Source organism: Mobula birostris, chromosome X (genome assembly GCF_030028105.1).
Source record: "Mobula birostris isolate sMobBir1 chromosome X, sMobBir1.hap1, whole genome shotgun sequence".
NCBI classification, from domain to species: Eukaryota; Metazoa; Chordata; class Chondrichthyes; order Myliobatiformes; family Myliobatidae; genus Mobula; species Mobula birostris.
The window spans coordinates 48,303,501-48,327,926 of NC_092402.1; the positions used below are offsets into that span (position 1 = coordinate 48,303,501).

The 24,426-nt window shown below is 42.0% G+C and overlaps 1 protein-coding gene across 4 annotated transcripts in view; it reads left to right on the forward strand.

The window, feature by feature from the left end:
- The first annotated feature begins 375 nt into the window (after positions 1–375).
- The window catches only part of LOC140191691 (F-box/LRR-repeat protein 20), a 166,388-nt gene continuing 142,337 nt past the window's right edge, over positions 376–24,426 (forward strand). For 2 of the 4 annotated variants that reach the window (XM_072249337.1, XM_072249339.1), the window contains exon 1: positions 376–785. In XM_072249337.1, the coding sequence (XP_072105438.1) occupies positions 756–785 (30 nt within the window). In that variant the 5' untranslated portion in view covers positions 376–755. Of the gene's footprint in view, positions 786–16,155; positions 16,284–24,426 lie in introns of those variants that run through there. The other 2 variants (XM_072249340.1, XM_072249341.1) reach the window with 2 other exon arrangements.

Below are 24,426 nucleotides of genomic sequence, written 5' to 3' on the forward strand. Positions count from 1 at the left end.
ATTTTATCTGTACTTACATTTTGTATGTATTATAATATATGAGATTTTAAATGTTTTTACAAAATGTTATATCTCCCAAATTGGCAGAGCATCTTTTTTCGGGGTCAGCCTGTCAGTCACAGGGAGTGGGCGGGTCTTTTCTGGAGTAATTCCGTTAGTTACAGGTAGTAGGCGCGTCCTTGCCGGGTCAGCCTGTCAATCAGAGGCATTTGCCTGGCCCTGCATGTCAGTCACAACGAGTGGGTGGTGCCAGAATGTTAAAGGGCGCTCATGCCACAATTGTTTTTTTCCGCAAAAGTGACGTCCGGCCTCTGGATCCCCGCCTCTTTTCCCCGGAGCGGCTCCGTAAGGCCGCCACTGATTGGGTGTCTCGGTCAGCTGGTGGCCTGAGGCGGAAGCGGGAGTTTGGGATGATTTCTTTAACTCCTGACTTTGTCAACGGGGGATACTGAACTGGGAGGGGGGCAGGGAGCAGGGTGGTGGTGCTAGGATCCGCAGTGAGGGTCGGTTCAAACGGGAATGGTAGATTAAGCTGCGGTGAACCGGGAGGCGCGTGCAGTCCAATCAGGTGCGAGGATGCTGGCAGGTGGGTGGAGAGTCCTGTGTGTTTTTGTTTTAATGTTTTTGTTGAAAAGTTGAAGCCGCGAGAGAATAAAAGCGATCAGCACCCCCCCTCCCCAGCAAGAAATAACCCTTCCGCCTGCGGCGAACCGAGTGACGACAAGTGGGGCAGGGGGGCCGGAGCCGGCGGCAGGATGAATGGAGTCACCAAGAGCAGGTTCGAGGTGAGTGAGGCTGGGAGTTAGGCTTCTGTGCCCCCCGCTAGGCCACCTCTTGCAACGGCCCCCGGGAGTGGGGTCGGGCTTGGCCCTGGCCCCGCACGCCGGCTCCTTCCACACCAACCACCACCCCGCACTGCCGCTCCCCCTGCTTACACTAACCTATTCCTTTGTGTGATATGCAACAGCTGATATGTTTGCTAGCCTTCTTCCACCTCCCCCCCCCCCCCCGGAGTTACTCTTGTGTTTTTCTTCTGTGCGTTTTCCTTCTGATTCTTTGTTTGAGGTAATAGATTCAGCTTTATTTTAGATGCTTCGTTTCCTCTAAGTTTAGTGCAGATTTAAATTTAAATTAAATGCATATTTTTATTTGGCTAATTGTGTATCTATATGTGCAAGTATCGTGTGTGTATATGCATGCATTTAAAATATATATATTTATATATTAGTTCTGGTGGTATCATACGTATGATACATTAAGAGTCTTTTTTCTGTTAATTGTTTTGAAACCTCAGCCATTTAATTTGCTGGTTCTAGGTTAGCAGATCATATAAAGTTTTAAATTTTGGCCATCAAGGAATATAATGGTTTGTTTAACTGAAAGGTGGAGGAGTTGAAATATTGACTTGTTGAGCATGTAAGTAATTCTGTCTGTGATAATTGGTGATAATCTCCTTCATGGATTGCTACAGTGCAACACCAGTGGGTTTGGTCTGTGGTTACTAGTATAGAATTGTTGGTCTTGCTTGAATTGAATGGTGGGATATGATGACTTTGCACTGCGAGGATAAATTTTTTTTGGCATTTGGCAAAGTAGACAGCTGTTTAATATGTAATTAATAGTATAATTGATGGTTTGATAATCTGTTTAAAATGTCACTCAAAGGTGAAAAATTTGCAGTTCAGGAAATTCAAGGTTTATTTTTTAATTCGGGTACATACAAGGTTTTTAAAATTCAGGTACAGTCACCTGCTCTTTTCCATGTTTGTAAGTTTTCTTGGGCTCCCTCTGGTCTTATGGTTAACATTTTATCTTGTGGGGAATGTGTGTACGTATCATTATGGTGAGGTAGTGAACTAAACTAGGAAAATAATCCTCATAAGCATGGAACTGGAAAAGACCAGCTGGTTGATGAGGCATGTCCCAAACAATTGCTGTACATGAAAGTGTTGAGACTTCATGTTGGTGACAGAAGTGACAGTAATTAATAGTTCTGGTGGTAAATTGTTAATCTGGAGACCTAGCCAAACTGCTGATCTGGACACTGACTTCAAATGCCACTATGGACACGAATGCCCATTTAATGAGCAGCTCCTTACTCGTGTGTAAATGCCCACCTGCGTATTTTCTTTTTGATGCAAAGGTTTACTGACTAAACAGGTTCACAATAACCTCTTAGAAGGCCTATAGGAAGCTACTCGGTTTGAAGCCAAGGGAGATTACACATGTTTCCTAAACATGGGGAATTTAATAATTTTTATACTTGAGTTTAATACTAATTTATACTAAAGTTACATTAACAGGTTCATTTTCTGACCCTGTAATTTAGCAGTGTTGGTAATGCTTTCGGATTGTGTGGGTTTCTGCACAGTATTGCAAGTTTTCTTAATTGGGTGGAAGTTTAGATGGGTTTCTAAAGAGACAAAGGATTGACACAAAGGCCAAATTAATGTGTCTGAATAGATTTGCTGGGCTAAATGACCTTTGTTCTCAAAACAGATTGTTGTAACTCATTAGGACATTCAAAAGTTATGCTGAGACTTTTGAATTCTTTCATGTGACAGAACCAGTGATATGGGGGGGAAAGTCTTTTTGTTTTAAATGATTATTTTTACTGCTGTTACTTATTGAACATTAAGTGGCTGTAGTTCAGAATGGAAAGAACTTGCATTAGATGAAACAGTTCATTTTGCACCATACTTGGTTTTTGGGTGTGTGTGTGTGTTGGGCAGCACGATCCATAATGTCAAGGATTTAAAATTAAACACATAATAGGAATGTTTAATATGTTGGTAATAGTGTTATTACAACTTTCGCCACTATTACTGCCAGGCAAAGAAAAGCCTTTTGAGTCATTGGCCAAGCAAGTTTGGTATACCTTTGGGAGTGATGGTGCAGTTCCATTAATCTAAAGGGCTTCCTGCTAACTTGCAATTCTAGCTAAGCAGTTTCTCTTCTCCTCCCTCTTTATTTATTTATATATATATATATATATATATATCCTCACCCTCTTTTTTTTAAAAAGTATCCTGGGCCAGACTATCTCCTTTCCAATGTTCTGATCTTGGCTGGACCAGCATCAGTTGAATGGAAAGGAGTGGTAATCAGAAAGTTGACTGAACCAGCCATACTATGGACACGAGCACATTAGAACAGGTATCCTGTGGTGAAACTTGACCCCTGATGTTCCAGTGCAGTTTCATCATTTACAAGGCAGTTCCAGATGGGGTGCAACTCCAGCAGCTTTTGAAGCTGGATACGATCTAGGACAGCAACTTTATTTGTGTATTGTCCATGCTATTGATGTGCATTGGCAATGGTGTATGCCATCCACAAAATGGACTCCTTGCCTCAGCCCATTATCTGCCAAGCCCATAACTTTTACATCCAATGAAAATAACAGGAGCAAGCTCATTAGAGCACCATAAGCAGAGTCCTTTCCAAGCTACTCCCCATCCTGATTTGGAAATGTTGAGAATTCCTTGCCCAACTACACTGAGAATATCTGCACCAGAAGAACTGCAGCTGTTCTTGACCAGCTGCTATTAATGCACACTAAAAAAGCCAAAAGGATCTTTATATGGAGGAATTTATTGATTGAACAGGTAATGGAATTTCCTTTGTACCTTTTGTCACTCAAAAATAAAGCCTTGTTTTTCCCACTAGACTATTAACACTGAGATCTGATACTCAGGCATGTTTTGGAGGGCATTATATGCCTGTGCATTGAATATCCTATATATTCGATGAGCAGTGATCACTTTTTTTTATTGTTCTGTTTGTTTGGTCTCTTTATCCACATTAGTTCCTTTTTGCTTTTAAACCTGCTGCATTTTGCAGTTATTAGTTTATATGTATATCATTAAACTGGAGAGGATTCAAAAATGATTTACAAGGATGTTTGTGTGACTGGAGGGCTTATAATAGGCTAGGACATTTTTTTCCTTTGAGTGTAGGAGGCTGAGGGGGGTGATCTTGCAGAGGTGTATAAAATCATGGGGACATAGATGAGGAATAGTGACTCTTCCCCAGGATTGGGGAGTCTAAAACTAGAGGGCACAAGTTTAAAGTGAGAGAGGAAAGATTCAAAAGGGATCAGATGGCAACTTTTTTCCACACAGATGGTTCAAAGTAAATTTATTAATGAAGTATATAGTGTATATCACCATATGCTACTTTGTGATTCATTTTCTTGCAGGCATTCATAGAGCAGAAATAATAGAATGACCGAAAAACTACACAGACTGAGGAAGTACAATGTACAAAAGACGATGCAAATTAAAAAAAAAAACTGAAAATGAGTTGTCAAGTCCTTGAAAATGAGTCCATAAGTTGTGGAATCAGTTCAGAATTATGAGTGAAGTTATCCACACTGATTCAGGTGCCTGATGGTTGAAGGGTAATAACTTTTCCTGAACCTGGTGGTGATGAAGGTGAGTATGTAGAAAGCTGCCAGTGGAAGTGGTAGAGGTGGGTATAATTATGTTTATAAGGTATTTGAGTGGTTGGGAATATGGACTAGCTCAGTTAGGCAATTTAGTCACCGTGAACAGGATGAAAGGCCTCTTTCCATGCTGCATAATTCTGAGACTCTGATTCTGTTTGCTTGATGTTGAAGGAGACCATTTCGATTGAGCAAATCTATGATGGCTCACAGCAATTCCATTAATTTTACTTGAAGCCTGTATTGTTCACAGTTATAAAAGTTTATGCTTTACAGCTTTAGTCGTAAAATCTTGTCATACAATACTGTCTGTGTGGAGCTTGCATGTTCCCTCTGAGTTTGTTCTGGTTATCTTAACCACTTTATAAAGATGACTGAATGTTATAGGAGCTTGACATGAATTTTGAGAGAATTAAGTAGCAAATGTAGTGGTTCATGGTCAGTATATAGTCATAGCTGAAGGACTGTTGTCTGTGTTGTGTGAATCCATGAATGTGAGCTAGAGAATAGTTTAGACCTGTTCCTTGCGCCATTTATCCAGTGAAACATCATCCTAAAGTTGATATGCAAGTATTAATTCTTTTGTTCGGGTGGGGGAGGAATGGAGATGCCTCTCTACCAATGAGGTGTAAGATGTTCCGTCTGTTTGCTAGCCTGCAAGTCACCCTTGGGTAAGGTGTAGCATCTGCTAAGCTCTTTTCTTTTTTTCCCCCCTCTTTCCCCCCCCCCCCCCCCCAAATTAAGGTTGTGTGAAGCCATGGGACCAGGTAGTGATGGTCATATGAACAACTGAAGCCTGTCACAAGTCCTGGTTATGCGATCACTGACACCAGGCTTGGAAGAGTATTGATAATAGCTTGTAAAGTTACTGCCCAGAAGAAGACAATGGCAAACCACCTCTGTAGAATAATTTGCCAAAAACAATCATGATCATGGATAGAGAAACGAATAAGAACAACAGTGTGAAGGTCTTCCCACAGGCAACGATCAGATTAAGGACAGATGGAAGATCATGATCACCCATGTCATACAAGACCGTGCATGATGATGCTCATTTGCATTAGCAAGTGAATTGATGTGGGTGTTGAGAGTCCTTCCATCCCACCCCACCCGCCCTCAATCATCATACAGTAACTTCCAGCTCTGAGCCCAATACTTCAGTAATGTCTGGAAAGTTGCAACTTCAATCCACCTCCTGCCAATCCTTGGGACTCTCTCAGCTTGGCAGGGCGCAGGCTGCTTTTGGGTAGTTGGCTGTTTCAGGTGAACGCTCTGAAGTAGCCTGCTGCTTCTGAACAAGTTCCAGTTGCTAGCTGGTGGTTATTTAACGCTGCTGGTTCATTTCTAGGAGACTGTGTGTTCTGGTTGGGCGCTGGATACCTGGACAGACCAAATGCACAAGATTATGCATGAATTCTTGACATCTGTCCAGAAGGTTTAAAAGGAAGTCAACCTTCATTCAACCATCACTGAGTTTGAAGCTGGCTTGCTATCAGGTCTTTGAACCACTAGAAGCTGCCTGTTCACAATGAGCAGTCAGACTCAGGAGGAGCAGTTAGCTAGCCTCTAGAGTAGGGGTCGCCAACCCGTCGATTGCGATCGACTGGTCAATCTTTCAGACTTTCCCAGTAGATCCTGAAGAAAAATCAAAAATAAATACACAAACACTGTTGTAATGTGAGCATTATTAAAGTAAGTAATACTAATTACTTACCGGGTTGCGGGGGTTTAGTTCTGTTCTTTCTGCCCAGTGCGCATGTGTGTAGTTCCCCCGCCATACACCGCGTTTTCAGCGTAGCCTGTGCTACATCAAAGTGACCAATCAGATTAGATAAGAGTACAGACTGTCGCAAATGTCAATATACGGCAGTGTCCCCAACCTCCGGGCCGCGAAGAATGCAGTGATGCGGTGGTAGTCAGGATGCACACAGCACATTTTTAAGAAAAAAAAGCTGAAATAAACAAAGACCATAAGACAAAGGAGCAGAAGTCGGCCATTCGGCCCATCGAGTCTGCTCCGCCATTTTATCATGAGCTGATCCATTCTCCCATTTAGTCCCACTCCCCCGCCTTCTCACCATAAGCTTTGATGCCCTGGCTACTCAGATACCTATCAATCTCTGCCTTAAATACACCCAATGACTTGGCCTCCACTGCCGCCCGTGGCAACAAATTCCACAGATTCACCACCCTCTGACTAAAAAAATTTCTTCGCATCTCTGTTCTGAATGGGCGCCCTTCAATCCTTAAGTCATGCCCTCTCGTACTAGACTCCCCCATCATGGGAAACAACTTTGCCACATCCACTCTGTCCATGCCTTTCAACATTCGAAATGTTTCTATGAGGTCTCCCCTCATTCTTCTAAACTCCAAGGAATACAGTCCAAGAGCGGACAAACGTTCCTCATATGTTAACCCTCTCATTCCCGGAATCATTCTAGTGAATCTTCTCTGTACCCTCTCCAACGTCAGCACATCCTTTCTGAAATAATGAGACCAAAACTGCCCACTGTACTCCAAGTGAGGTCTTACCAGTGCCTTATAGAGCCTCAACATCACATCCCTGCTCCTATACTCTATTCCTCTAGAAATGAATGCCAATATTGCATTCACCTTCTTCACCACCGACTCAACCCGGAGGTTAACTTTAAGGGTATCCTGTGCAAGGACTCGCAAGTCCCGTTGCATCTCCGAACTTTGAATTCTTTCCCCATTTAAATAATAGTCTGCCCGTTTATTTTTTCTGCCAAAGTGCATAACCATACACTTTCCAACATTGTACTTAATTTGCCACTTATTTGCCCATTCTTCCAATCTATCCAAGTCTCTCTGCAGACTCTCCGTTTCCTCAGCACTACCGGCCCTTCCACCTATCTTCGTATCGTCAGCAAACTTAGCCACAAAGCCATCTATTCCATAATCCAAATCGTTGATGTACAATGTAAAAAGAAGCGGCCCCAACACTGACCCCTGTGGAACACCACTGGTAACCAGCAGCCAACCAGAATAAGATCCCTTTATTCCCACTCTCTGTTTCCTGCCAATCAGCCAATGCTCTATCCACATATGTAACTTTCCCGTAATTCCATGGGCTCTTATCTTAAGTAGCCTCATGTGTGGCACCTTGTCAAAGGCCTTCTGAAAATCCAAATATACAACATTCACTGCATCTCCCTTGTCTAGCCTACTGGTAATTTCCTCAAAAAATTGTAATAGGTTTGTCAGGCAGGATTTTCCTTTAATGAATCCATGCTGAGTTCTGCCTATCTTGTCATATGCCTCCAGGTACTCCGTAACCTCATCCTTGACAATCGACTCCAACAACTTCCCAACCACCGATGTCAAGCTAACAGGTCTATAATTTCCTTTTTGCTTCCTTGCCCCCTTCTTAAATAGCGGAGTGACATTTGCAACCTTCCAGTCCTCTGGAACCATGCCAGAATCTATTGACTTTTGAAAGATCATCGCTAATGCCTCCACAATCTCCACAGCTACTTCCTTCAGAACACGCGGGTGCATTCCATCTGGTCCAGGAGATTTATCTACCTTTAGACTATTCAGCTTCCTGAGTACTTTCTCTGTCGTAATTGTGACTGCGCACACTTCTCTTCCCTGCCACCCTTGAGTGTCCGGTATACTGCTGATGTCTTCCTCAGTGAAGACTGATGCAAAATACTCGTTCAGTTCCTCTGCCATCTCCTTATCTCCCATTACAATTTCTCCAGGATCATTTTCTATCGGTCCTAAATCTACTCTCACCTGTCTTTTACTCTTTATATGCTTGAAAAAGCTTTTAGTATCCTCTTTGATACTATTTGCTAGCTTCCTTTCATAGTTAATCTTTTCCCTCTTAATGACCTTCTTGGTTTCCTTTTGTAAGGTTTTAAAAACTTCCCAATCCTCTGTCTTCCCACTAATTTTTGCTTCCTTGTATGTCCTCTCCTTTGCTTTAACTTATGCTTTGACTTCTCTTGTCAACCATGGTTGCATCCTTTTTCCATTTGAAAATTTCTTTTTTGGAATATACCTATCTTGCACCTTCCTCACTTCTCGCATAAACTCCAGCCACTGCTGCTCTGCTGTCTTTCCTGCCAGTGTCCCTTTCCAGTCAACTTTGGCCAGTTCCTCTCTCATGCCACTGTAATTTCCTTTACTTCACTGAAATACCGACCCATCAGATTTTGGCTTCTCTTTTTCAAATTTCACAGTGAACTGAATCATGTTATGATCACTGCCTCCTAAGGGTTCCTTCACCTCAATCTCTCTAATCACCTCTGGTTCATTACACAATACCCAATCCAGTACAGCCGATCCCCTAGTGGGCTCAACAACAAGCTGTTCTAAAAAGCCATCTCGCAGACATTCTACAAACTCTGTCTCTTGAGATCCAGTGCCGACCTGATTTTCCCAATCCACTCGCATGTTAAAATCCCCCACAATTATCATAACACTGCCCTTCTGACAAGCCTTTTCTATTTCCAGTTGTAATTTGTAGTCCACATCCCTGCAGCTGTTTGGAGGCCTATAAATAACTGCCATCAGGGTCCTTTTACCCCTGCTATTTCTTAGCTCAACCCATAAAGATTCTGCACCTTTTGATCCTATATCACCTCTTTCTAATGATTTAATATAATTTCTTACCAATAAAGCCACGCCTCCCCCTCTGCCTGCCTACCTATCCTTCCGATACACCGTGTATCCTTGGACGTTCAGGTCTCAGTGATGGCCACAATATCATACCTGCCAAAGTGTAGCTGTACGACAAGATCATCCACCTTATTCCTTATGCTGCGTGCATTTAAGTACAACGCCTTAAGGCCAGTATTTGATACTTTTTGCTTTGATTTCACTGCAACTTTATTGCACTGCAACTCATCCCAATGGCTACAAATTTGCCCCATCACCTGCTTGTCTTCCCTGACATCTTTACTGCTCACCATCTTAGATTTATTTCTGTTTTCCCCTTCCACCGCTCTGTCATTCCGGTTCCCATCTCCCTGCCAAATTAGTTTAAACCCTCCCTAACAGCTCTATTAAACTTTCCGGCCAGGATATTGGTCCCCTTTGGGTTCAGGTGTAACCTGTCCTTTTTGAACAGGTCATACTTCCCCCAGAAGAGGACCCAATTATCCAAGAATCTGAAACCCTGCCCCCTACACCAGTCTCTCAGCCACGCATTCATCTGCCTGATCTTACTATTCTTGCCCTTGCTAGCACGTGGCACAGGTAGCAATCCTGAGATTACTACCCTGCAGGTCCTGCTTCTCAGCTTCCTTCCTAACTCCCAGAAATCTCTCTTCAGGACCTCCTCCCTTGTCCTATCTATGTCATTGTTACCAACATGCACCAAGACAACTGGCTGCTCACCCTCCCCCTTTAGAACATTCAGGACCCAATCCGAGACATCCCGTACCCTGGCACCTGGGAGGCAACATGCCATGTGGGTATCTCTGTCAGGCTCACAGAATCTCCTGTCTGTTCCCTTGACTATGGAATCCCCCACGACTACTGCATTTCTCATCACCCTCCTCCTCTCCTGCACAACAGTGCCAGGCTCAGTGCCAGAGACCCGGTCACCGTGGGCGTCCCCTGTCAGGTTATCCCCCTCAACAGCATCCAGAACAAGATATTTGTTGCTGAGAAGGACAGCCACAGGTGTGCTCTCCACTATCCGGGCATTTTCTTTCCCTCTCCTGACAGTCACCCAGTTTTCTGACCCCTGTAGCCTAGGGATGACTACCTCCCTGTAGCTCCTGTCTATCACCTCTTCACTTTCCCTGATAAGCAGTAGGTCATCAAGCTGCAGTTCCAGATCCCTAACATGGTCTCTGAGGAGCTGCATCTTGGTGCACCTGGCGCAGATGTGGCCATCAGGGAGGCTGGAGGTCTCCCAGGATTCCCACATCTGACACCCTGAACAAAGCACTAACCCTGCAGGCATGCTATCTAATTCTACAGGAATGAAACAGGAAAAATAAGTCTACTCACCCACTTACCTCGCCAAACAGATGAACTTTTTAAACTGTTAGCTCGTGCCATTAGCTGTGAGAGCCCTGCTGTTCCTGTCTGTTTGGGCCGATTTGCGAAGGGGTGTGGGGGGGGGAGAGAAAAAAAAAGTTGGTGCTTCGCTCTCGCCTCTTCCAGTTTACCGTTGAAGCCAAAGCCCTACACTCTGCTCCCATTCACTCTGCTGCCCGTTGTATAGGGTGGTCTCCTTTTTAAACTCTCCGCACGGTCCTGTTGACATCACACGCCTGCGCAGTCTCGCCCTTCTTGCACTCGTAGTTTTTTAAAAAAACTGCCTTCCTTCAGAATTCAGGTCCCATGACGCTCTGTAGTCCCGATGCAAACAAGCGAATTAATTAGGTGCTGCCTGGCACGTAAATGTCGGCTCAGATCAGATGCGACGCAGTCAGCAATTGCTCGTGATATCCTGATAGCGTGGCGGGGGCTCCACGAAAGAAGGCGAAAACATACAAATTCCATCCAGAATGGGAAGAGGAATTTCTACTTGCCTTGGTGAAAGACAAGTGTGTATGTATGTTGTGCCACCAAACACAAGCACTGACTGAAAGAGGGAATCTGGAGCGGCACCGCAACACCAACCACCAGAAATTTAAAGACACCTACCCCCCCCCCCCCCACCCCCCCCCAAAGAGCGCAATTCGTGCCTGGAAAGTTGAGGAGCTGAAATCGGGGTTGAAGGCCCAGCAATCGTTTTTCACAAAACATGCTGCTCAAAATAAGGCTGCTATTGAAGCATCATTTCGTGTAAGTCACCTTTTGGCTGAACACAAGAAGCCTTTTACAGATGGTGATTTATTTAAGGAAGCAATGGTCATTACCGCAGAGGCTGTTTTAATAACTTTAAAAACAAAAACAGCATCACAACCGCAATACGTAATATACTGCTTGGTCCTGCAACAGTGACAAGGAGGGTAGGGTCACTGTCAGAGGACGTGAATGTTTTTCACTACAGTTCGATGAATCCCTGGATGCAATGCAAACAGCTCAGCTTGTTGTATTTGTCAGAATGGCTTTCCAGGATTTTACAACAAAGGAGGACTTCCTCACTCTTTTGCAATTAAAGGAAAGAACGAAAGGTGAGGATACTTACAATGAGTTTAAAAAATATGTCTGTGAAAATGACATCCCCATTCATAAACTGGTGGCAATTACTACTGATGGGGCCCCAGCAATGCGCAGTGTGCACGTTGGTTTTATACCACTAAAAGTCAGTGCCTACTTTGGGTCAACTTTCTATGTGAAACTGCATTTTCACAGATGAAAATTATTAAATCTAAGTACAGGAGCTGACTTACTGACAGGGTTGCCAACTTCCTCACTCCCAAATAACGGACAAAAGTAGCAGTCAAATCTCGGGACATTTGTCTTTACCCCGAGAAAGACTACCATGACCATGAAGACTTGCGCAGGCACCTGTGTGCGCATGCGAGTACGTGCCAATTTCTTTACCCCACCAGTCGGTTTTGGCTTAATTTTCATTATTTCTACTTTATATAAGCTGTGTATTTATCATATCATTCCTGCTTTTACTATATATTAGTGTTATTTTAGGTTTTGTGTGTTATTTGGTATGATTTGGTAGGTTATTTTTTTGGGTCTGGGAATGCTCAAAATTTTTTTCCATAATTAATGTAGTTGCTTCGGCGTTAAGCATTTCGGCATGAAAGGTTTCATAGGAACGTTCTACCTTAGAGGGGGAAATATGGGACAGTTGGCAACCCTGCACCTCTCAGACTGGCTGTCTGTAGTTATGAGCCAAATTTCTGGGAACTAGCAGAAAGTATTCAGCCCCAGTCATCACACTGAGTGCAACAGTCAATTTTTATTCATTTATTTTTCGTGTTGAAATAAAATTAAATAATGAAACTTAGAATTAAAGGTGTGAAGTATTGTAATATTCTTAAAGAAAGACAGCTATGGCCTGTTTGATATGCTAGTTACAGTGTTTTCTTGTTTGAATTAACTTGAAAGTTTGACAGAAGTACTTTGTGTAATTCAAATACAATTCGCCCAAATAAAAGGCCTCAAATTGGAAGTACAATCTGAGCTGTTTTTTCTCTTAAACGATTTAGTAGGTAGATCTTGCCTTTCACTGAGGTCAAGGTAGGGGATCTTGGGCTTAAAAAGGTTGGTGATCACTACTCTAGAGTCTATTTGAGGGCTGTTAACTTTCATTAAGATGCCATAATGTAACAGCCAGCTGCTGAAAGCTAATTTGTATTGAACTTGGTATCTGCAGCCTGTCATCTTTAGCAGCATGAGTTTTCAAGGTTAGGTGGGCAAGAGTATGTTCTATCACTTAGAAGTTCAGGATGCAGAATTGGATGAGTGAATGAGGAAGAGAAGTATTACTGGATTTGAGTATTTGTGTTGATTGGAAATCCATGTATCAGTGACCTCTCTTAACAGGTGACCTGTTAAGGGAGTTGGCAGAAGGAGGAAATATTGTCATTTTCCCAGCCTCTAACTCATGCCATGGGGCAGCGTGATGCTGAGTGAAAAAACCCAGGTGGCTGTTTTCTTTTCTCCCACACATTAAGATGCTGATTGTAGAGTCCTGTGGGTGCAAGCGGCTATGTATTTAAGTTTGTGCAGTGGAAGGTGGCAGTATATTGGTGAGTCATTCAGTAACAACCAGCCTGATTTTGGTTTCATGTCCACACTTGACGATCCTGCAGAACTTGACCACTGCTTTCTAATAGGGAGCAAATGTGTAGTCAGTTTCCTTTTCTATATACCTAGCTATGGGGTATTGAGGCTAATTGTAAAACTTCAATTGCCATGCTAACTCATCAGAGATTGGGAGTTATGCTTGAGACTTTTATGGTGGAATGGTACTTAAGACAGATTACTGTTCAGTTGTATTGTGTACCAACAACTACTATCGCCTCTACCTCCAGCCTTGGTAAAATGGAAATGAACCTTTCTTATAGAATTTTGACATTTCTACAGATGAAATGGGAATGATTATCCACCATCTTTAGGTTCCGTGCTGATACTATCAGGAATTACAGAACTGTCTTTCTCATAGTGACTAAGGGTACTTTGAAGTTTTGGTGACAGTATTGAGTTGTCTGAGGTCCCTACTTCTCAAGTGTAATAGAGAAGAAAATAAAAATCAATTCAAGGTTGTTGCATGTCAGCTGTGCTTCAGAACTAGTTGCAGCTGTAAGCCAATATGTTCTGATAGTTGGTCATAGAACACTACAGCACAGAAATGTTCTATGACATACTTGCAGAACTGGCATCAGTCTGACAATGTTTTTTTTAAAAAAAAAATATTACCCAGGCATTCATTCCACGTTTGGCAGATCTGTGATGCACCATGCACTTGCCAATACCGGCTTACTAATGCCCAGTCAGAGCCTTGTTTGGACTACTTGGTGCCAGACCTCAGCATAGCTTTTGTCCAAGAGCTAAATTCAAGAGGTCAAGGGAGAGTGATTGCCCACTACATCAGAAGCTGAAATCAGAGGGGAAAACCCTCCAGGAGTTGATGTCGTATCTTGCAAAAAGGAAGTGAATGTTGAAAGCACATGATCCTAGAGGAGTACTCTGGGCGTTGTTCTAGACTGAATTATTTTCAGCAGCTTCATCTGTAAACTTCCTTCCCCACTTAGCACATTATGATGGATGTTTGGTTGCACAATGTTCATTTCCATTTGCAACTTGGCGTAAGACCCAAGGCTCCTGTACCACTTCACTGATGGCAGCAGTGAGAAGAGAGCTTCTCTCCATCTTGCATTTTGGGATTGCTTGGTTTATTTTGGACCTTTGAGATATGGCACAAATTCAAAATCAAATCTTCAGGCAAGGACCAAGTAATTTACCATTCAACTGTTTAGGAGTCTGTGAAGGAATTAAAAAAATGGTTTAAAATTAATAGAGGTTTTTTTCATAACCCACTAAGATGGTTTGGGTCCCTGTTTATCTGTAGTATTAGATGCATATTTGTGACTGCAGAAGCTAATTGGTCTTTTTAAAAATTCATGCTTGTTTACATCACCCTGCTGGCCATAGATTGCATAGTGTTGTAGAAGTGTTGACAAAAATCGACATGAGTTTAATTGCTTCTAACGTGCACTTTATTCCAACCGCAAACAAATGGCGATTGTGTGTATGTTAAGATCGTTGTGAATGTTATGTTGCATGTTATTATATTCTGGGGGCAGGATTTGTATATCCTGGGGTCAATAACATACAGCATTAACATACATGGTGATCTTGCCCTTTAACAGTCTGGGTGAATTCTGCCTAATAAAATTAAGGAGTCCCTACAGTGTGTACAATATGAAATCAGTCTTGGGGGAATGGGGTAGGGAAATGAGCTCATTTAATAATTTTCACAAATAGTTATTTAGCAACTTCACTTGTAAAATGCCCATTTTTCACTTTTGCTTTTGTTTGAGAATACAAGGACTCCACACAAATCAAAGATTCAAGGTATGTTTGACTATGGGTGTAAAGCCTCATATGGATAATATAATGTTCTGACAGGAGCATTTGGCAGAATAATCAGTGCCTGTAGTACAGAACTCAAAGGGCTAAAGCAATGCTTGTCTATTGTGACCCACTCCCAGAATCCTATTTTCCTTAAATGGAATCATGGAGCATTGAAACAGGCCTTTCCACTGGATGAAAATGTAGATGGGAGGGTTAGTAAGTTTGCAAATGATACTGATGGTATTGTGGATGGCGTAGAAGATTGGCAAAGAATACAGTGGGATATAAATCATTTGCGGATTTGGGCAGAGAAATGGCAGGTGGAATTTAACCCAGCTAAGTACAAAGTATTGCAGCTTGGTAGGTCAAATGTAAAGATATAGTACACAGTTTAGGGTAAGACCCTTAACGGTGATGATGAGGGATCTTGGGGTCCAAGTTCATAGCTTGCTAATAGTGGCTACTTGGGTTGAAAAGTCATGAAGTTGTGTTGTAGCTTTCTAACACAATAGTTAGGCCACATTTGGAGCTTTGCATACAGTTCTGGTCACCCCAGTATAGGAAGGATGTCAAGGCTTTGGGAAGGGTGCAGAGGAGGTTTATCAGGATGTTGCTTTGACGGGCCAATGGCCTAAATCTGCTCCTGTACCTTATGATATTGTGGATAAGGGGGCCTGAGAGTTTGGACATGCTTGAGTTGTTTCCTCTGGATTGGCAGAGGCTGAGGGAGGATTTATAAGATTGAGAGATGTAGATAGACAGGTACCATCTTTTTCCCCAGGATTGAAATGTCTGATACCATTTTGGAAGTTCAGATAGGCATGTAAATGAGGCAAATTGAAGGCCATTTTGTAGGCAGAAGGGATTAGTTTAGTTAGCCTTTTGATTGCTAATTTAATTGGCTTGGCACAACATTGTGGGCTGAAGGGCCTCTTCCTGTGCTGTATTGTTCTATGTTCACCCATGGAGTCTCTTACAACCATCAGCTCCCACCGACACTAACCCCATTTTATTCTCCTTGTGTTCCTGTTAACTACACCCTCTGCCTCCCCCCACCCCCACCAATTTGAAGTGGTCATTCAATAGATCAGGCCTTGTGCAATATGGCAGGAAACTAGAGTACCCAAAAGAAACTCTTGTACTGGGGGGGGGGGGGCGGGGGGGAACACATGGAAATTGGGGAGTGGGAAATGTTGAAGGTGTTAATTCTTTAGGAACTGCAGAGATTTTCTTTGTGTCTTAAAGATTTTTTATACCTTTGCATGTGCTTCAGGCATAGCTTCCAATTGTCAGTCTACCACATCCTGGAGCTACCATTGCAGAATTATGTTGATTGAAATTGGACTTGATGTTGGTTTAGGAGTTACTGGTGAGTAACTTTTTGTTGGTGGGTCTTGTACACTGCTACCGTAGGAAAAGTTTGCTGTCTACCCTATCTGTGCCCCTCATAATTTTGTATGTCAATTATTCCCTTGGAAACCTCTGCTTTAAGAAAAACGCAGTCTAGCCAGTATCTTGTAATTGAAGTATTCCATTTCGGGCATCATCCTGGTGAATCTCCTGTATGCCCTCTCCAGTGCAATACATCTTCTGTCTACAACCTTCAACTACATAATATTCCAACTAAGGAGGGTGGCCTTGTCAAGATTATTTATTTTTCTTTCTGTTGATTACTGCCACTTACTGTTTTTCTCTTAACATCTTTAGAACAAAGGTAGTAAGCAATGACTGAATTTTATGTAAGGAATGTGCTTGTGCTTAAATGTTGTGTATCCCTTTGGTGGGGGGGGGGGGCTTCTGGACTTGTTCTACCACTGCTAATAAGGATTAGGGTAGGTCTTTATTTGCAAGCAATTTGTATAATTAATGTCTCTTTAGACATATTTTCCTAGACTAACTAAAGTGATTTAGAGTCTTAGCATCATAGATTTGAGGAATCCAGTGGTATGAACTGCTACAAGTAAATAGTTAACCATAAAGTTGTAGTTGTACAGCGTAATGTGTGTCCTTCTAACTTTCAGTCCAATCCTATCTTTTTGCCCACTTACACCTATTCTGTTTAAATACATTAGATCTGCATTCTTTGCTTTTTTAAGTGTCTGTTTAAACATCTTTAAAGTGTCTGTTTGGTCTGAAAAACAACTGAACCTCTTGAGTACGTCTGTGTGCTTTTATGCATTGAGTTGCTGCTACATGATTGGCCGATTAGATATCGGCATTTGTGAACAAGTGTACTCAATAAAATAGCCAGCAACCACTTTCAATGACTCTTTACCTCATGTTCTCTATTGCTTATTATTATTTTCCTTTTGTTATTTTGTATTTGCACAGTTTTTGTTTTTGCATATTGGTTGTCTGCTCTGTTGAAACAGTCTTTTGTTAATTCTATTATTGGATTTGAGTATACTAGCAAGAAAATGAATCTCCTGGATGTATATGGTGACATATGTACTTTTACTTTGAACTTGTATGCATTGTTCCCTGGACAAAATTGTCAGCCAGAATGATGTGAGCTTGTGTTGCAGTCAAGCCTTGCAGCCATGCACACCCTTATAGATTGTACCAACTGATCAGGAGTGGAAATGCAGATGTTTAGTTCTGGCCTTGGGTTGCACAAATGCTGCAGGTCTTGGTCATTATACTCCTGAACATCAGAAATTGATACAGTTCTATAAGTTGCTGTATTCTTAGACAAATGTACTGTTTACGCCACATCTGGATAGCAGTAACAGGATCGGTCTGAGTCAGCATGGATTTACGAAAGGGAAATCGTGCTTGGCTAATCTTCTAGAATTTTTTGAGGATGTAACTATGAAAATGGACAAGGGAGAGCCAGTGTATGTAGTGTACCTGGACTTTCAGAAAGCCTTTGATAAAATCCCACATAGGAGATTAGTGGGCAAATTTAGGGCACATGGTATTGGGGGCAGAGTACTGAAATGGATTGAAAATTGGCTGGCTGACAGAAAACAGAGTAGCGATTAACGGGTCCCTTTCGGAATGGCAGGCGGTAACCAGTGGGGTACCACAGGGTTCAGTGCTGGGACTGCAGCTGTTTACAATATATATTAATGATTTAGATGAGGGAATTAAAAGTAACATTAGCAAATTTGCCGATGACACAAAGCTGGGTGGCAGTGTGAAATGTGAGGAGGATGTTATGGGAATACAGGGTGACTTGGACAGGCTGGGTGAGTGGGCAGATGTAGTTTAATGTGGATAAATGTGAGGTTATCCACTTTGGTGGTAAGAACGGGAAGGCAGATTATTATCTAAATGGAGTCAAGTTAGGAAAAGGGGAAGCACAACGAGATCTAGGTGTTCTTGTACATCAGTCACTGAAAGCAAGCATGCAAGTACAGCAGGCAGTGAAGAAAGCTAATGGCATACTGGCCTTCATAACAAGGGGAATTGAGTATAAGAGCAAAGAGGTCCTTCTGCAGCTGTACAGGGCCCTGGTGAGACCACACCTGGAGTACTATGTGCAGTTTTGGTCTCCAAGTTTGAGGAAGGACATTCTTGCTATTCAGGGAGTGCAGCGTAGGTTCACAAGGTTAATCCCGGGATGGCAGGACTGTCATATGTTGAAAGATTGGAGTGACTGGGCTTGTATACTCTGGAATTTAGAAGGCTGAGAGGGGATCTTATTGAAGCATATAAGATTATTAAGGGATTGGACACCCTGGAGGCAGGAAGCATGCTCCCGCTGATGGGTGAGTCCAGAACCAGAGGCCACAGTTTAAGAATAAGGGGTAGGCCATTTAGAACAGAGTTGAGGAAAAACTTTTTCACCCAGAGAGTGGTGGATATATGGAATGCTCTGCCCCAGAAGGCTGTGGAGGCCAAGTCTCTGGATGCTTTCAAGAAAGAGATGGATAGAGCTCTTAAAGATAGCGGAATCAAAGGTTATGGGGATAAGGCAGGAACTGGATACCGATTGTGGATGATCAGCCATGATCACAGTGAATGGCGGTGCTGGCTCGAAGGGCCGAATGGCCTACTCCTGCACCTATTGTCCATATTGAGCGGTATGGCTTTATAATTGTGTAAGGATTCAACTAGTTCTTTATAAAATAAACTGCTTCATAAAAAAGCAGCTTTTACAATGCATTATGTATTGTGAAAGCTACCTGTTTATGAAGTTACTTAGCAAAAGTTGAACTTGATATACTGGTATTGAGCCCTTGGCTGGAGATTAGACACTGGGATGGCGTTTAGCTTTCTGGGGTTCCAAATAAATTTGAGCAAAGTAATGTCTCGTTTTACATCTTTGATTTTGAGATCTTTGAAAATAAAACCAGATTCATAAAAGACTTCCTGGAGACTTATGATCACTTGGTTTACATGGGCATAGTCAACATTTTTACTTTCGTGGTTAGTGGTGTGTTACTGTGAAATGCGCCATTTCAAGATTCAATCTTGACTAAGAATGTATTTATCAATCACCTGCGCTGTTGAATCTACATCTCAATGTTTAAAACATTCAATTATTTTTCACCAAGGGGTTGTCTCTTCAGTGCTCTGGCCCATACATATTCTTTTACCACCGTAATAAATCTAGCTATTACAACATCTGGCTACTCTTGCATTGCAATCTGTGAGGTCCTAGACACAATTATTTTCCCGTGAATAGACTTTGTACTTCATTGACTTTGTGACATCATGAGATTGTGAAGACATGCATGTATGTGCGCAAAGCTTTTGATTTTTTTTCCCTTGACATTAACACCAGATTTGAGGAAGATCAAACTAACATTTGGAATGGTAAATGCCAATAAATTAAAATGACTATCCTTGACTCTGAACTGCAAGTTGAAAGCTGTGTTCCAATCTGTGTTATACATAAAGCAGTGGACTGATTTAGAAGAGTCTGGCATTTGGTGATTGCCAGTAGCAATGTAAGTGAAACAAAAAAATTATTTGTGATTTTGGGCACTTCACCTCTGGGATAATTTTTCCATTTGACGTTAATCATCTAGCATTGTAATGCTGTTTAGTTTAGTAACATGAAGAGCAGTCAATAGTGTAGCCTTCCACTGAGACTGCAAGAGTACGAGCAGTGTGCCAAGATGCATAAATTTAATTCTCTTGAATATTCAACGCGGAGTATTTGCAGGCCCTATCCCATTTTGTCAAAGGTAACTGGTTGGTTCAGATAGTTTTGATGAGAGTGTGGAGTAGCAGTATGATACGTGTGAGCACATGCAGTTCCAGGGATGGGTGTAGAGGGTGTGATTATGCTTATTTCAAAGTACATTTATTATCAAAATATGTATGCTATATACAATCTTGAGATTGTCTCCTGTTTGCTGGCCTTTAGCAACATTGTAATAGATGTTGTAGGGTTAAAATTCTTTTTGATGATAACTCTCAGCTCCTGTTTTATATTGTTGTTCCTCTGTGCCTTGTGGTGCATCTGGCAGTAACCTTGCCGTTTCTTTAGCGTTTGTCTTTTTTTTAACGAGGCTGAATTGCTATCGCGATACTCAACCCAGCACCGATGGAAAACATCTAAGGATCCAGCTGGATTCAAACCTAGGAACATTCACCTCAAAGTCCATTGTGGATGCCACCACACCACTAACTGGCCATGTTTTATATTGGCCATTTTATTTCCTATTCCTACATTCTAAAATAAGGGTCTTAAAACCAATTTTCTTGCATTGGCCAGTTATGTGCATGCAGTTTTTGGTTGCTCTAAGGTAATTTGAATTAGTAGTGGTTGTCCACGCAGCCCAGTGCAGTCTTTATACTAACAGAAAATGCAATAGTTTGGAAGATAGCCACATGGCCGGAAGCAATCCAAAATCAAATTAACCATCAGGTTTTTGCAAAATATGCCCCTTTGTAGTTCTTGGAAATAAAATTAAGCTGATACATTTTTTTGTAAAGTTGCTGTTAAATATGTACAAAAATATTTATGACCTTTGCAGATGAGAATCTCTCCAGTATCGTCTACAGAGCAAGTCAAACAGATTTTGGGTGTCATGCAGTGTCCATGAGACTGGCCAGCATTAAATTCCCGGTCTTGCAGTTCTGTTGGCCATTCCCCAAGCTTTCCCATTGAACTGGAGTCCAGTCCTGATGAAAGGTCACAGCCTAAAATGTTTTTTTCCCTCCATAGGTGCTGCTTGACTTGCTGTATTCCTCCAGTATTTTGTTTGTTGCTCAAGATTCCCAGCATCTACAGAATCTCCTGTGTTTATGACTGTATAGTTCTCAGCCTACCCTGCTGGACATGTCCCATGGTCTTGCTGTTAGCAGATAACACAAAGACCAGAAATTGACTGAGTGCACATTGGAAGTGAGCACAGCAACAGCATTTTAAGCCTGGAATTGATAAGGCATGCAAGACTATCACTCAAGTGCTGTTAACTGGGATTATAGGGTCAGCATTGTCATGGTGAGCTGGAGGGTCTGTTTCTAAGCAAAATGTCTCTTTCATTGGGAGTCTGGTAGTCCTAAATTATAAAAATTAGAGATGCAGCAAACTATGCCATTGGCAGAAAGTGCAAGAAATAGTGAGTGTAAAATGGTGGATGGCAAAAGAACCAAAAGTGAAATGAGGAAAAACTTGAGCTATAAGTAGTTATCTGGAATGCATTTGGGTAGTGATGGTAGGCAGTTTGTTTCACTATTCAAAATTGAGCAGGTAAAGTATTTGAAAGTAAGTATTTTGGTGGACCAAAATGGTGCTGTGAATTACAGCAAAATGTCATGGACTGCTTAAAGTTCCAAATGTACTTCGTAACTACTGTCTGCAATTTGCAGCTTTTAATTTCTTTTTAAGCAGCATACTTTTGGACTATCTTAGTGAACGAGCGATTTGACTATCTTCTGAAGAACTTGGCAGACTTGACTCTCCCATGCAGGTACGTCACCTTTAAGCAGACAAAGTACATCACCACGGCTGGAAGAGGAGGGGAGGACTCCAAGCCAGACTGAAATGCGGAGGAATGAAACCCCCTCCCTTATCCAGCATTTTGTTAGCGAATGTACAGTCACTAGAGAACAAGATTAAGGACCTAAGGGCTAGATTGCTGTGTTCTGTGTTTCATGGAGACATGGCTCACTCTGGGCACGTTGAATTCTTCAGTAAGACCTGAGGGCTTTTTGATACACCAGATGGATGGGACTGCTGATTTGGAGAAGGGAAAAGGTGGGAGTCTATGATTCACAATAAACTGCTTGGATGCAGCAGTCTTGTCGCACTCTTGTTCCCCTGAACTGGAATATCTGATGATTAAGTGCTGACTGCTCTACATGCCAAGAGAGTTCTCCTTCATGATCCTGACTGCAGTTCATAGACCGCCAAATGCAGATGTTAAACAGGCACTTGATGTATTGAATACTGCAATTAGCGAACAAGAAACAGCTGACCCTGACCACTTCAGATTATTGTTCGGGACTTGTTTGAAGAAAACTCTGCCCAATTATTATCAGCGTATCAGCAGGAGTCCCAACACTTGACCCTTGTTACACTATGATTAGGAATGCTTACAGTTCCATGCCCAGACTGCATTTTGGGAAACCTGATTGCTTAGCTGTCCTCCTCTTACCTGCAGACAGGGAAAGTCTAAAGACCAAGGCTGCAGAGATAAGGACAAACAAGAGGCTAAGGAGCAGCTGCGGGATTGCTCCGAGTCTGTAGACTGGGCTTTGTTCAAAGACTCATCAGAGGGTATGAATGAATACACCACAGTTATCACTGACTTTATAACAAGTCATAGGTGAGTGTTCCTCCAGAAAATCATTCAGTCTTCCCTAACCAAATTTGTGGATGATCCATGAGATCAGTGGCATTCAGGTCTAGCAACCAAGTTTAAATACAAGAGGTCTGGGTACAATCTCCAGGAAGTCATCTTGCATTGAAGTGCTAATTCCAGACCAAACTTGAATCACTGAAGGATTCTCGACAGCTGTGGCAGAGCTTAAATGCTATCACCTCCAATAAAGTGAAACCATGCAACGTATAGTTGCAAGAAAATGTTTGTGACCTCTTTGCAATTACCTGGTTTTCTATGTAGTCTTATCTTCCTCTAAGTCACAATAAAAGACAAACACAATATGTCTGAAGTAATAACACACAATTGTACTCTTTATATCTTTGTCTTTATTGAACATTGTTTAATCATTCACAGTCCAAGCTGGAAAGATGAATGTGAACCCTTGTATTTAATAACTAGTAGAACCTCCTTCAGCAGCAATGATTTCCACCAAACATTTCCTGTAGCTGCTGATCAGACTTGCACCATTCCATTTTAGACCATACAAAACTGTTTCCGTTCAATATTTCTTGGATATTTTGCACGGACAGCCCTCTTCAGGTCATGCCAGAGCATCTCAATTGGGTTAAGGTGTGGTCTCTGACTTGGCCATTACAGAGCACAAATTTTCTTAAATCATTGTTATTGATTTACTATTGTCTTTCAGATCATTGTCTTGTTGCATCATCCAACTACTGTTAAGCTTCAGGTGACTGACACCTACCCTGACATTCTCCTGTAAAATGCCTTAATACAATTTTGAATTCATTTTTCCCTCAACAATTGCAAGCTGTTCAGGCCTATGATGCTCCTTTCACCATACTTCACAGTTGGGATGAGGTTTTGGTGTTGGTGTGCTGTTTCCTTTTCCCTCCAAACATTGTAGTGTGCATTTCTGTCAGAAGTTAAATTTTTGCTTACCTGTCCACAGAACATTGTCCCAGAAGCATCGTTGAGCATCCAGGTGGTCTTTTGCAAACTTGAAAACATGAGATGTGCAGTAACATTTTTTTTGCTTTTTGACAGCAGTGATTGCCTCTGTAGTGTCCTTCCATGAACCATTCTTGTTCAGTGTTTTGTAGTGGACACATGAATTGAGACTTTCTGCAGATCTTTTTCTGTTACTCTTGGGTTCTTTTTCACCTCCTTCAGCATTGCACATTGTGCTGTTGGTGTGATCTTTGCAGGATGCCCGTTCTAGGGAAAGTAGCAACAGTACGGAGTTTACTCCATTTGGAGACAGTTTCTCTTGCTGTGGGCTGATGAACACTCAGGTGTTTAAATACTTTTGTAGCCTTTTCCAGCTTCATGCGTCTCTACAATTCTTCTAAGGTCCTTAGAGTTGTTTTGATTGAGGCATGGTGCGCATAAACAGATCTTTCTTGAGAAGAGCAGGCTCTGTCAGTAACCTGACTTTGTGTGTCTTTTTTCTAGTGCGGGGCACCTCTACAACTCTTACTTCCAATCTCATCTCATTGATTGGAACAGATGACTCCAAATAGCTTTTGTAGAAGGCATTACCTCAGAGGTTCACAGACTTTTATTTGAACCTAGTCTCTGATTGTTTAACTGGTGTGCTTCTCATCAATACTGATTACAAGTGTGTGTTATTAGTTTTGGCAGATTGTGTTTGTCTATTATTGTGACTTGGATGAAGACCAGACCACATTGAGTGAGTAATGCAGAAAGCCAGGGAATTATAAAGGAGTCACAAATGTTTTCTTGCAATTGTAGGTATAACAGTGC